The 15,351-nt window shown below is 47.4% G+C and overlaps 1 protein-coding gene across 1 annotated transcript in view; it reads right to left on the reverse strand.

Moving 5' to 3' along the window:
- ahr1b (aryl hydrocarbon receptor 1b) overlaps window positions 1-15,351 on the reverse strand; it is a 123,524-nt gene that overhangs the window by 45,631 nt on the left and 62,542 nt on the right. Inside the window, exon 4 of the mRNA XM_063211710.1 lies at window positions 1,805-1,894. Coding sequence (XP_063067780.1) covers window positions 1,805-1,894 — 90 coding nt within the window. The remainder of the gene's footprint in view (window positions 1-1,804; window positions 1,895-15,351) is intronic.

Consider the following 15,351-nt stretch of genomic DNA (forward strand, 5'->3'; position numbering starts at 1 on the left):
CTCTCTTGAGATCACACTTATCCAGGGGGTGAGCTGGAGGTCTGTAAATCTCTATGTGTGTGTGTGTGTGTGTGTGTGTGTGTGTGTGTGTGTGTGTGTGTGTGTGTGTGTGTGTGTGTGTGTGTGTGTGTGTGTGTGTGTGTGTGTGTGTGTGTGTGTGTGTGTGTGTGTGTGTGTGTACACTCACCGGCCACTTCATTAGGAACACCTCTCTAGTGCTGGGTTTGACCACCTTTTGCCTTCAGAACTGCCTGAACTGCTTACAAAAATACCTGGATAGGCTGTGGCATTCCAACAAAGATAAATTGGTACTAAATGGCCCAAATTGTGCTAAGAAAATATCCTTATGCCATTATATCCCCAGCCTGAAATGTTGATGTAAAGCAGGGTTGACCCATGCTTTCATGCTGTTGACGCCAAATTCTGATCATTCCACCTGAGTGTTGCAGTAGATATCAAGATTCATCAGAGCAGGCAACATTTTTCCGATCTTCTAGTGTCGTTCATGGTGAGCCTGTGTAAATTGTTGCCTCATTTTCCTCTTCTTGGCTGACAGGAGTGGCACCAAATGTGGTTTTCTGCAGCTGTAGCCCATTTGCCTCAAGATTTCATGTCCTGTGTAATCAGGAATTCTCTTATGCATACCTCGGTTGTAATGAGTGTTTTTTTTTAATTAACATTGCCTTTGAATCAGCTCAAACCAGTATGGCCATTCTCCTCTGACCTCTGCCATCAACAGGGCATTTTTGCCTTCAGAATCGCTGCTCACTGCATTTTTTTCTCTTTTTCGTAACATTCTTTGTAAACCCTAGAGATGGTTGTGTGTGAAATGAATATCCCAGTAGATCAGTAATTTCTGAAATTCTCAAATCAGGCTATTTCTACATGCACAAATGCATCGAGTTGCCACCATGTGATTGGTTGATCAGAAATTTGCCTCAATGATCAGTTGTAACAGGTGTTCCTAATGTAGTGGCCGGTGAGTGTATGTTTGTGTACAAATCTGCCTATGCAGAGGAAATAGACTACAGAGTAATGCGAATCGGTGAGCTAATATGGAGGGTAGGTAGCTGGGCACCTTTGGATTTGGCACCGGGAGTGACCTATACCTGACCCCCCACCCCTACCCCTCCCTCCCTCTCTCTCTTTTTCTCTATCTCTCTCTCCCTCCCTCTCTCTCTTAGGATCACACTTATCCAGGGGGTGAGCTGGAGGTCTGTAAATCTGTGTGTGTGTGTGTGTGTGTGTGTGTGTGTGTGTGTGTGTGTGTGTGTGTGTGTGTGTGTGCGCGCATGTGTGTGTGTGTGTAAATCTGCCTATGCAGAGGATATACTGTAGACTTTAGGTCTTGAGTGATGCAAATCGTTGAGCTGATTTGGGGATAGGGAGATGGGTGGGGCAGAATGTGAGTGAGCGGGTGTGTGTGACCTCGTTTGCACTGGTGAACTTTTCAACTTGAACACCATATGCACGTGAATGTGTGTGTGTGTGGGGGGGCATATATATGTGTGTGTGTGTGTGTGTGTGTGTGTGTGTGTGTGTGTGTGTGTGTGTGTGTGTGTGTGTGTGTGTGTGTGTGTGTGTGTGTGTGTGTGTGTGTGTGTGTGTGTGTGTGTGCACATACACGTGCACTGAATGTGTGTGTGTGTGCACGTACATATATGTGTGTGTGTGTGTGTGTGTGTGTGTGTGTGTGTGTGTGTGCGTGCGTGCGTGCGTGCGTGCGTGCGTGCGTGCGTGTGTGTGTGTGTGTGTTTGTGCGTGCGTGCGTGTGTGTGTGTGTGTGTGTGTCCACGTAACTCACCTGATGGAAGCCCAGGTAGTCCTGGATGGTGTGTGAGGCGTAGAATATGATTCCCTCGGAGGTAGTGACCAAGACGAAGCCATTGAGTGCCTAGGAGAGGACACACACACACACACACACACACATACACACACACACACACACACACACGCACGCACGCACGCACGCACGCACGCACGCACGCACGCACGCACGCACGCACGCACGCACGCACACACACACACACAAACAATGAGGATGGGGATGAGAAGCCATTTCATTAAAATTATGATATGATAGTGTATATTAAAGGCCAATTTTCGATAAAACACAGTTTTACTCACTCCTTTTGAAAATCGGACGGTCACCCCAAGTTAAGTAAACTCACATGCAAGGCTCTCATAGCGGTGCGTCACCTCGCCTGGCTGTATTTCCCGGTGTTTCCCAATTAACATAAACAATGCAGAGAAAGAAGGCGTTGCCCACACAGGTTTATGTCGACCCATTTTTCTAAAAACATGTTGAGTAATTTTTTTCTACTTGTTTTCAAAACCAGCAACGCCTGGTGGCCCGAAACCTAGCTTAGCTTAGCTATCAGCTGGTTGCTACTCTCAGATACACACAGAGCACAAAGCCTCATACATACAGCCGTCCCACTCTGGTAGGTCCATGCCTGCAGTTCGCCTAGGGATCGCTGTCGAAAGAGCACAGCCCTGAATGGAGCCTGCACGCCTCCGTTGGCACACCTATAGTGCAGTACCACCTGGGGAAGTGGCGACTCTAACCTTAGACGATCTCTCTGCAGAGTAGGAGGAGGGAGCCAATCAGAGATGCAAATACACGACAAACCCGGAAGACCCTCTTGTTCCTCCACAAGCCACCTTGCTAGCTTGCAAAAAAGGCTTGAAACAAAGCAACCAGGACGTTTTTTTTTTAAACAGGACCAAGGCGTAACACATTTAATAACAATGGGGAACACAGCAATATTAATGAAATGACGTTGAGAGGACATCTTTGATGCACTACACCAAAACGGCCCCAAACAAAATGTTCACATGTACTACTATATTAGTTCACATATCATTGATTGATCGATCGATTAAAATGCCCATGTTTCATGCCCTTCTCCCTGAAAACGAGATCAATAAATGTATGCACAGGACATATGAGTTAATGTGGCTAAAATATGTAGCCTACTATTATGGTTAAATATGCCAATATGTTATATCATTCTGTGTCGGACTTGACAGTTCATGCACTTTTGTGCACACTAATGTCCCTACTTCAACGCCCCCACCACACCGCCGCAAGCCCATACTAACCCAGCCATCACATGACAGTTATGAAAGCCAGAGGGAAAAATCTCCCAAAATGCTCAGATAATACTGGGAATTCAATGTTCGGATAATACTGGGAATTCAATGTTCGGATAATACTGGGAATTCAGTGTTCAATGTCACTGTGGAATGACACTGTGGGATGTTCCAAATGGCTCAGCTGCTTGTCTATGACAACTATGATGGAACGGTCACACGGGAACACACAGACAGAAACACAGACAAGGACAGACACGTACAATATACACACAACATGTGCTTCACACAAACATATGCACTTAAACACACACAGACTACGAAAAAATATTACACAATGCACCTTTAATGTTAACTACGTCATCTGCTGAAAAGGTGGTGGGTCACCAGGGGCCGTGTGTCTGTCTCCAACTGTCCATTTCCTTGTTTTCTTGTCTCCCTGCTTATTTGTCTGTTTGCTTGTCTCCCTGCTTATTTGTCTGTTTGCTTCTCTCCCTCTCTGTTTATTTGTCTGTCTGTTTGTCTCCCTGCTTATTTGTCTGTTTGCTTGTCTCCCTGTTTACTTGTCTATTTGTTTGTCCCTGTGTCTGTCTCAATCTGTCCATTTCGGTGTTTGGTTGTCTCCCTGTTTATTTGTTTGTCTGTTTGTTAGTCGCTCTCTGTTTGTTTGTCTGTCTGTCTGTCAGAGGGATTAAAGGAGACCTGATCCTATTACTGCCATAGTGTCTATTATCAGCCGTGTCTGTTTACCCTGTATAGTCCACTTGATGCCCGTCCACATGAGGCTTACCCCCGGTAAATACAGTACTAGCTATGCCAGCAGATTAGAATACTGTTTCTCAACAGGGGCGGTAGAGCCCCCCAGGGGAAGTTGTGGAGCCCTAGGGGGGCGCTGAGAAGGATGCAGACAAGTGGGGGCGGGGCTTAGTTACCTTTGAGTTGCATTAGTCTATTTTTATTTTTCAATACTATGGAGGGGGGGGGCATTGGCAGGCTTATGATGAGGTTCAGGGGGCGTTGGGAGGCTTATGATGAGTTCAAGGGGGTGTTTGTTCAAAAAAGGTTGAGAACCACTGGATTAAAACAACCTGTCGGACATACATCTATACTTTTATCAGCTTTAATGACTGTTGAGGCATTTGAGATTTGCTGTCACAATCATTTCCACACATGCACACACGCATGCGCGCGCGCACACACGCATGCGCGCGCACACACACACACACACACAGACACACGCACGCACACAGACACACAGACACACACACACACACACTAGAGCGTGGCTCGGGCCGGTTTTTTCTGTCCGAGCCCGGCCCTCAGCCGACAGAAAAGTGATCAACCCCGACCCGAGCCCGAGACTAATTAAAATGTTTGTGTCCGAACCCGTCCGAAGCCCGAGACCACTGTAATAACAACAGAACCTGTGCGCAAGCAATATTTTCTATGTGGCCTCCTTCATACTCAAAATAGCACGTGATAAATAGCCAGGATAGGGATGAGGCAATTTGCTGTAGCCTAATTTAGTTACGCACGCATAGTAAACACACGCATACATGTGACAGCGCACCTTATGTTTCTTTCGGTTAGACCAGAGATGTTGGGTGCTGTAATCAAATGCATGGGAGGGGCGTGAGAGGATAAGAAAGGCGAAAACTAACGAATACGGTTTGGATGCAGTCAGCGCGGCTATGGACGCATTTGTTACGTTACTGTTAGTGCAAATAAATCCCCGCGAGCCGGTGAAGATGCCACTCCTTGTCGTTAAGAAGGATGGGCTATAAGTTCACCCCGAAGAACAGTAGCCTGTTCGGCCCTCTAAGAGAATGTCATTTCCCTGATGTCCATGCGGTCAATATAAAATCAGGAAAGGTTGCACGCGCATAGTTACAACTGTAGGCTACAGTAAAAGTGACAAGAATTAAGAACCTACGTGAAGGACATGAAATGTCACAGCGGACAAAGTAGTAACAGGAAACCTCTTCGCCCCTACCTTAGGCAACTCCACGTAGCGTGTGTGTCTTCTTTAATCCATATTATGCTCCTTGCTACCCCTTGCTGGAAATGTAATCCTTGGCGAGCAATGCAGTGACAAACTTCGTCATTTTATGTTCAACATTTAAGACAGCACCGAAGGCATGCTAAAACATGGCCTACACTAGGCCTACAACAAAATACCACGCGTCCACTGACAACTGTATTTGGCGCTTATTAAGAAAGCAAGTTGACTCGGCATTCCTGCTCGGCTGACTGGGAGTGAGCGTCCATGTTGCCACTGGTAACTGGCGCGTGCATACAGCCAATAATAATCACTGGCACGAGTAGCCTACCAACATTTTCATTTATGCATATTCAATTACTTATTTTTTAATCACAAAACTGCTGTTTGCATGAACTGAAACGTTTCCTCTGATTGCTTACAATTTTCACAATGTCTGTTTGGTTCAAGCCCGAGCCCGACCCGAGTCCGACAGATATTCTATTTTTTTTGTCCGAGCCCGGCCCGGCCCGTCGGGTTCCGACCCGGCCCGTCGGGCTTCGGTCGGGTTGCCATGCTCTGACACACACACACACACACACACACACACACACACACACACACACACACACACACACACACACACATACACACACACACATAGGCATGCACGCAAACACTTAAGATACCTTGGCCTGGCCTGGGTAATACAGTAGAGATGCCACTGAATAAAAGTGGAATAGATGCCTCAAAAGACAATCACCAAAACAGCACAATGTTAACCAGGCAACGCCCTCGCAGTGGCGCAACACCTTCGACATTGCTTCTAGTCAGGCCCAGAGCAATGTAAATATAATTTCTGATCTCCAGAAAAATCAGGAACTCCACTCACTTTGTCGGAAACCAGTCAACCAGTAGCAAGTCTGGGGAGGCGGGTCAACCATACAGTTTGGGAAACGCGAATTGTTATGCTCTTGGTCAGACCTAGCCTGGTTGTCACCGACGGTGCGTGTGTGTACACAAACTACCGTCTGGTAGCGCTCTTCTCAAGTCAGAAAATAAATAGTGCATTTATTGCTACTCACCATCAATAAATTCCTCCAAAAATGTTTTGTGTTCATCTCTAAAGGGTCAATATAGTCCAGAATCTGTCCTGTGCCATTTATATTTAAGCAATTAATGCTCCGTTTATTTTCTACTCGAGAAGAGCATGTTAATGGCAGCGCTACCAGATGGTAGTGTGTGTAGCTCCACTACACTGTGTGCAGAATTATTAGGCAAACATGTTTTTTGACCATATTGTCCATTATATGCATATTTTCCGCCACCAACCTCTATGGACATGAACACCTATTGGATTTAAGCATTCCAGGTCATGCATATTGGTATAATAAGAGACAGTGTGATCGAAGGGGCCCAATACCCTATATCAGGGCAAAATTAGTGTGCATAATTATTAGGCAACTTTGTTTTCCTCTGGGAAAATACACTGTAGGCCACAAAGGAGATCTAACAAACTCTGAAAAGTCTATAAACAATTTTGAAGTCTTCCAGAGGGATGTGGCTGTCTTGAAATTGCCCAGATTTTGGTCATATCCGTCTAATGCACCGTTACGAAGTCATCAGTGTCACATGCATTGTGCTCACAAAGTAACTGCCGGATTGAGAAGAATTGAAGGTCAAACTATCACAAAATGATTACCCTGCAGTGCCGTTATATCCCAGAACTGAAACCTACATAGTGTGTCCACAAGAACATTGTATTCAGCAGTCAGAGACATGACCAAGGTAAAACAGGTTGAAACCTGAAGACCACTCAACAAGAAATGCAGTCAAGACTGGGTCAAGAAAGGTCTTTAGACGATTTTGTCTATGGTTTTATGAACTTGTGAAAGTGATTGTTAATGGACCAGATCGATGAGCCCATGGCTAGATCGGTACTGTGCACACTCAGACGAGTTCCTGAGTTCTACTCAAATGCCAGCAGAATACTGCATAAATACCATTGTCTTCTTGAAAGTTGCAAACTTTTCCCTCACAGATCCAGCTATGGGCTCATCCACCCTGTCTGTCAATAGTCACTTTCACCAGTCCATAATACCTTTAAAAACTCTGTCCTAGGGTATTTCTTGACCCAGTCTTGACTTAATTAACTTTTGGATTAAAGCCTCCCACCCCATAATTAGCGCTGCAGAACTGACTCACCGGTGGGCCCCGCACCCTTGTGGGCCCCTATTTTCAGAAATGTTTTAAAATAATAATAATAATCATCATTTTTTTACATTTCTGAAAATAGGGGCCCACACGGGTGAGGGGCCCACTGGGAAATAATAATAATAATAATAATATAATAATAATTGTATTTGTATAGCACTGTTTCATACAAGGCATGTAACTAAAAGTGCTTAACAAATGGGAAAAAAAAACATTGTTAGAGATAGATTTAAAAGGAGAGGTATAGAGGAGAGGCAGAAAAAGCAGGAAGGCAGAGGAAGAAGAGATAGACAGAGAATGTAGAGTCATAAGGTCAACGTAGGTTAGGACCAGGATTCTTAGATGTGTAAGGTCCATAGTGGCTGGGCCTATCATAAGTCATAGATAGTCACACAGAGATTGGGCGCTCAGGTGCGGCCCCTGGTGGCATCAGGGGTGAGGAAAAACTCCCTTTCGCTTGATTCATAGTTTGTAAGGGGGAAAAAAGCTCAGATGCCAGATGGCCAGTCCAGCCCTGACAAAAAACAGATGTTGTCTGTAAAAGAGAGATGTACCATTTTAGTCAGTACAGTACAGTCTTGTCATGGGCTGTTAAGATGACGACTCTTCATCTTCGCTGTTTTGGTTTCCTCTGAAACCGACCGGTTGTCAAAATGTTTAAATAGTTAATTGTGATTAAATGCTGCTTTGAACTGTCTGTCCAAAAACAAAGATGATGGATGACTAACTGAGCTTTCAGATAGACTTCCTTCAAAGAGAAACAGAGAGAGAGAGAGAGAGAGAGAGAGAGAGAGAGAGAGAGAGAGAGAGAGAGAGAGAGAGAGAGAGGGAGAGAGGGAAAGAGAAAGGCAGAGAGAGGGGGAGAGAGAGAGACACTGACAGAGACAGAGAGACAGAGGGAGCAAGAGAAGGAGCGAGAGAGAGAGGGGAAGAAAAAGAGAGAAAGAGAGGGGGAGAGAGAGAGATCAAGAGAGAGAAAGAAAGGCAGAGAGAGAGGCAGAAAGAAGGAAACACATGAAACACACACACTGATTATATCCCGGGAAGCCAAATTAGGATGTCTACGTAAAATACATTATGATGTTTTTAGAGCGAGTGAGTTTTGTGGAGCGTGTGTGTGTGCAGACCTGTGTGTGCTGGCGTATGTGTGTGCGTGTACTTGTGTGTGTGTGTGTGTGTGTGTGTCTGTGCATGAGTGAACATTTCTTGAGGTGAATGGGGACAGATGTGATGTGTGCGTTTAATTGTGCGTGTGCGTCTGTGTGTGTGTGTGTGTGTGTGTGTGTGTGTTTGTGTTTGTGTGTGTGCGCGCGCATGTGCGTGCAGGCGTGTGCGTGCAGGCGTGTGTGTGCGTCCACTTGTGTGTGTATTTGTTTAGAGGGGATAGATGCGTAGTCTGTGTGTGTGTGTGTGTGTGTGTGTGTGTGTGTGTGTGTGTGTGTGTGTGTGTGTGTGTGTGTGTGTGTGTGTGTGTGTGTGTGTGTGTGTGTGTGTGTGTGTGTGTGTGTGTGTGTGTGTGTGTGTGTGCATGTGTGTGTGTATGTGTATATGTGTGTGCAGGCGTGTGTGTGCGTCTATGTGGGTGTGTGTGTGTGTTTAGAGGCGATAGATGCGTAGTGTGTGTGTGTATGTGTGCACGTGTTCGTGCGTCTACGTGTGTGTGTGTGTGTGTGTGTGTGTGTGTGTGTGTGTGTGTTTACGATAGATGCGTAGTGACAAGGCAGCGTAAGGAAACAGGGCCAGAGGAGCGCCGCAGGGCGTAGCGTAGCGTCGGGGAGGAACGCCCACACTCACTAAGGGGGCATCACATCATTACCATGTGTGGGTATATATATATGTGTGTGTGTGTGTGTGTGTGTGTGTGTGTGTGTGTGTGTGTGTGTGTGTGTGTGTGTGTGTGTGTGTGTGTGTGTGTGTGTGTGTGTGTGTGTGTGTGTGTGTGTGTGCGTGTGGTGTTTGTGTGTCATTTGTAAGTCACTTGCGCACACACTCGGGGCGTGTGTGTGTGTGTGTGTGTGTGTGTGTGTGTGTGTGTGTGTGTGTGTGTGTGTGTGTGTGTGTGTGTGTGTGTGTGTGTGTGTGTGTGTGTGTGTGTGTATGTTTACACCATGTCACTCCATCGCGCTGCATCAGTGGAAAGTAGCCAGGGTCACCAATATACATACATAGCTCAATCAAGACGCAGCCGCTTAGACCTGAGTCACATACTGTCACGTCCAACAGAGCGAGGATGGAGAGGATGACTAAGAAAGGGATGAGGAGGAGGAGAGGGAGGAGAGGAGAGGAAAGAAGAGAAAGAGGTGGATGAGGAGAGGAGAGGAGAGAAGCAGGGGAGGAAGAGGGAGAGGTGGAGAGGGGGAAGAGGAAGATGAGGAGGGGAGGAAGAGGGAGAGGTGGAGAGGGGGAAGAGGAAGATGAGGAGGGGAGGAAGAGGGAGAGGTGGAGAGGGGGAAGAGGAAGATGAGGAGGGGAGGAAGAGGGAGAGGTGGAGAGGGGGAAGAGGAAGAGGAGGAGAGGAGGGAGAGAAGGAGGAAGACGCAGGGTCACAGGCCTGACATGCGTGCAACTATTCCAACAGAGCGAGGTAAGTATGACTAAGAAGAAGAAGAGGATGAGGAGGAGATGAGGAGGAGGAGAGGAAGAGGATAAAGATGAGGGGATGGGAGAGGAGGAGTGAGGGAGGGAGAGAAGAAGGGAAGAGAGACGGAAGACGCAGGATCACAGAGCTGACATGCATGCGGCTATTCCAACAGAGCGAGGTTAAACAGCATGACTAAGAAGAAGAGGGCGCGCTAAGCCCCCCACATTTGGGCTTGCATGCCCACGGGGACCTCGGTTCGAGTCCGGCCGAGGTCATTTCCCGATCCCACCCCGTCTCTCTGTCCCACTTGCTTCTTGTCACCATCTCAGACTGTCCTAAAAAAATAAAAAGCCCCTAAAAATATATATTTAAAAAAAAGAAGAAGAAGAAGAAGAAGAGGATGAGGAGGAGATGAGGAAGATGGGGAGGGAGGAGAGAAGGAGTGAGGGAGGGAGAGAAGAAGGAAGACCGACGGAAGACGCAGGATCACAGAGCTGACATGCATGCGGCTATTCCAACAGGGCGAGGTTAAACAGCATGACTAGGGAGAAGAAGAGGATGAGGAAGAAGTGAGGAAGATGGGGAGGGAGGAGAGGAGGAGTGATGGAGGGAGGACGCAGGATCACATACCTGACATGCATGCGGCTATTCCAACAGAGCGAGAATTAGGAGGATGACTAAGAAGAGGATGAGGAGGAGATGAGGAAGATGAACATGAAGAGGAAGAAAAAAAGGAGGTAGAACGGGAGAGGGAGAGGAGAGAAGGATGAAGACAGCAAGGGGGGAGGAGGAGGAGGAGGAGGAGGAGGAGGAGGCGGAGGAGGAGGAGGCGGAGGAGGAGGAGGAGGCGGAGGATGAAGACAGCAAGGGGGGAGGAGGAGGAGGAGGAGGAGGAGGAGGAGGAGGAGGCGGAGGATGAAGGCTGAAAAAACCTGACTCACACACTGTTAGTCCAACAGAACGAGGATGATGAGAATAAGTGAGAGGAAAAGGCGATGAAGAGGAGGAGGGCACGATGAAGACGAGAGGAAGAGACAGGGGAGGAGGATAAGGTGGTTGACGAGATGGGAAGTGAAGAGAAGAGGAGGAGAGGGCCAGGGGCATATCCAGGAAGAGAGAAGGGGAGAACGGGAGAACGGGAGGAGGGAGAGGAGGAAGAGGGTGAAGAAGAGGAGGAAAAGGATGGGAGAGAGAGAGAGAGAGAGAGAGAGAGAGAGAGAGAGAGAGAGAGAGAGAGAGAGAGAGAGAGAGAGAGAGAGAGTGGAGGAGGAGGGTGAGTAAGACGAGGATGAGGATAGTGAGGAAGAGAGGAAGAGTAGGCAGAGGAGGAGGAGGCTGGAAGTAGAAAAGAAGCAGGAAGAAAGAGGGAGGAGGAGTGAGAGGAGGAGGAAGGATATGGAGTGTGTTACAATATGCGACCTTGCTCCCTCCACTTGAGCTTGTGGCCTCGTCCCGCCTCCTGGCCCCTCCTCCGTGGTGAAAACGATAAAGTTTCCCAGCTGTCAGCCTAGCCACAACAACTTTTGAGGGACTGTTTTTCATTCACCATCCCAATTGCAAATGAGAAAAAGACTTTACAATTGAGCTTTTGCAAGATATTGAAATATAATGCTGTTGTCAGTGATGTCATCATGACATATTACTTCCTGGTACGAGGAAACAAGCACAAGTGGAGGAGGCAAGGTCGCATATTGTAACGCACTCATGGTGATGCGTTCTACTGTGACTAGACACAGCTGTGTTTATACATGTGTCTACGTATGTGTATGTGTGCATGCTAATGCCTATATGTTTGCATGTCTGTTCTTGTCTGCAACCATGTGAGTTTGGTTATATGAACGTCTATGGGCATGTTTATGGGCATGTGTTTGTTTGGTTATGTACAGTATGCACGAGCATGCACGCACGTACACACGCTCATGTGGAAGTATACATTATGTGCTAATATGTCGGTTTGTTGTGGTGTACGTACAGTATAGTCTAAGTTTTTTTGTGTGTGTGTGTGTGTGTGTGTGTGTGTGTGTGTGTGTGTGTGTGTGTGTGTGTGTGTGTGTGTGTGTGTGTGTGTGTGTGTGTGTGTGTGTGTGTGTGTATTTATTCATCAGGGAATCTTCCAACACAGCTGGGTCTGGGAGCGGGGTCAGGGCATATGCGTGTACGTATGTGTGTGTCCGTGTGTGTGTGTGTGTATGTGTGCACGCACACATGTGTTTGTGTGTGAACATGTGCATGTATGTGTGAGTGTGCATGTGTGTGTGAACCTGTGTGTGTGCACATGTGTTTGGGTGTGCACGTGTGCATGTGAGTGTGAGTATGCTGCACGTGTGCAGTGTGCACGTGTACAGTGTGTGTGTGTGTATGCATATCTCTGTGTGCGTATGCAGATGGCTTGAGAAAAGGGTCAGGTTTGCTGATGTTTTCACGTGTAAGTGAAGTGAAAGCCCAATGGAAAACTCCAACACCCATTGTTATCGTGATACAGCACACTGCAAACAACTAAATTGCATTTACGCCTCACCTGTGCAAGAAGGGAGCCCCCAATGGCGCAGTGCGGTGGGACGGCACCATGTTCAAGGTACCTCAGTCATGGAGGAGCACTGGTTAATTCCTTGCCCCACCAATCGGGCGGGATGGGAGTCGAACCGGCAACCTTTGGGCTGCAAGTCTGACTGCTTATCCATGACTGCCCTTGAACGGGAGTGGCACATTTATTCTCAGCATGCTTGCTTTTGCATGCGCCTGATTCCTTCCGTTTAGAATTCATACACACATTTCCCTGTAGGAAATTAAGTTAAGCAAATCAAGCTGAACTTAATGTTTGTACACAAATGCACACACACACGCACATATACACTCACACACAAACACACACACACACACCAAATTTGCTTCCATTTCCCTCCCACTCTATGCCATTCGTAATACAAATCCACACTAATGTGGCTGTACGAGAGAGAGAGAGAGCGAGAGAGCGAGAGAGAGAGAGAGAGAGAGAGAGAGAGAGAGAGAGAGAGAGAGAGATATGAAAAGAGAAGGAAAATAAAAATACACAAGCACAAATGAAATGAGCCATTTATCCAACTGTGAGCGAAAAGGCTAAATATGTATACCCACACACACAAAGCAAAGCACTTGCATGTTTGGGTGGAAATCGGTCGTCTTGCTACGGAACCATACTGCGGAGTAACTGGTGAATTCCTCTCGGCTTTGCATTAGCGGGGAACTCAAGCGTGGCCAATGTTGATGTACAAACGTTGTCTCCGCCTGGGGGTTGGGGGGTCGTGGCGGGGGGGGGGGGGTGTGATCTGTTGTATTATGGCTTCCACCCTTTTCACACTACCACTGCCTCGCTTCCTCCCTTCCTCCATCCTCCCCTCTTCCATTCATTCTCCATCTCTCTCTCTCTCTCTCTCTCTCTCTCTCTCTCTCTCTCTCTCTCTCTCTCGCTCTCTCTCGCTCTCTCTCCCATTGCCCTCCCTACCCCTTCCTCCCTTCCTCTATTCTCCCCTCTTCCATTTATTCTCCATCTCTCTCTCTCCCTCTCTCTTCCACCCCTCCTCCATCCTGCCATAACATATATCCAACAACTATCCGTCGCCCCTGCATCCCCCCCCCCGCCTCCTATTCAGCGCTCCACTCCACTCTCCTCTTCTCTTATCGTAAGCCATCTTTGTTTGCCCTCAGACTGCCTACAGCGAGAGACAGAGAGGGCAGCTATGCAGCTCTGCAGCTCTGAGAGGAGAGGAGAGGCTGAGACATTCTTCTGCTAACTAGCTCGCGGTGTGTGTGTCCCATTTGTCTCAGCTCCCGAGACTTCCGAGGTCAGACATGCAGGCCTCACGACCGCTAAAAATACGACGGCGCTTACAACTACAACTTATTACACAACTAAACAGCAATACCATCACAGCATACAATGCAATAACAAACAGACTAAATCCGGCCTCCAGTCCGTTACAACTACAACTTACAACACAACTACACAGCAATGGTCCTCAATTACAAACTGAATGTATATGTACTACCACCATTACAGCATTTAATGCATTGACAAACAGACTAAATCCAAAATGCAAACGCAAACCAAGCACATTACACAAGTGTTACTGGTGGAAGGTTCCGTTACCAACCAAACAAACAATAACACATTGCCTGGAGCTAACCCAATCATGCACAACCATCAGCACTCTCCCTTTGGAATAGGCCTACTCCATTCACCATGATTGGTGTTCTGAACCGTGAGACTGACATTCGTCCAACAGAGCTGTAAATGTAATGTATAGGATACAGGCCAAGTTGTCATGATTTTATCCCATGCAACGATTTAGCTTGAGGTTATGGCACAAGGGAAGATAGATCTCTCTCTCTCTCTCTCTCTCTCTCTCTCTCTCTCTCTCTCTCTCTCTCTCTCTCTCTCTCTCTCTCTCTCCAGGAAAATCACTTTCATCTACATGAACCGCTTTCATGAAATTCATTGAGTGCTTTGTGGTAGATCTGATTTCAACATCTTTTATATATTCAAAGTTTTAGATTTTTTTTTAGAAATGGTTCGGCATACACAATCGAAAACCTGCCAGATTCCCATATCAAGCAGAGCCAGAACAGCAGAAGCAGAACGTAACAACCTTGACCCTTGAGGACTATTGGCCTATCAGGAAGTGTATGCCAGATTACCAGTTCAGCCCTGCACCCAGACACACAGGGTGCATCCCAATATGTGACCTTGCCTCCTCCACTTGCCTCCTCCACTTGCTTCTCGTCATGATGACATCACTGACAACAGCATTATATTTCAATATCTTGCAAAAGCTCAATTGAAAAGTCTTTCTCTCATTTGCAATTGGGATGGTGAATGAAAAACAGTCCCTCAAAAGTTGTTGTGGCGAGGCTGACAGCTGGGAAACTTTATCGTTTTCTCCACGGAGGAGGGGCCAGGAGGCGGGACGAGGAGACAAGCACAAGTGGAGGAGGCAAGGACACATATTGGGATGCACCCACAGACATGGACACAGACACACACACACACACTTCCAAGAACCCACTCCACCCCCGTTGTCTTCCAGTGTTCTCAACGCCCACGGTGTACACAAGTAGACACAAATAGTCTCCGTCTCTCAGCCTTCCTTTGGTCACTTGGTATAAATATTTAGCCCCACCAGTGGGCAGAACAGCGCTCTCTCTTTCTCACTCACACGCACGCACGCACGCACGCACGCACGCACGCACGCACGCACGCACGCACGCACGCACGCACGCACGCACGCACGCACGCACACACACACACACACACACACACACAGGGCTCTCCCTGGGGGACCACAGCCCAGCCAGTGTCTTCTGCAAAGCCATCAGAGATGCATTTTTAATGCTTCAAGAGGCTGTGGCCCAACACACGTCCGGCCAGAATACCAGAGAGAGAGAGAGAGAGAGAGAGAGAGAGAGAGCGAGAGAGAGAGAGAGAGAGAGAGAGAGAGAGAGAGAG

Source organism: Engraulis encrasicolus, chromosome 12, assembly GCF_034702125.1.
Source record: "Engraulis encrasicolus isolate BLACKSEA-1 chromosome 12, IST_EnEncr_1.0, whole genome shotgun sequence".
Classification (NCBI taxonomy): Eukaryota; Metazoa; Chordata; class Actinopteri; order Clupeiformes; family Engraulidae; genus Engraulis; species Engraulis encrasicolus.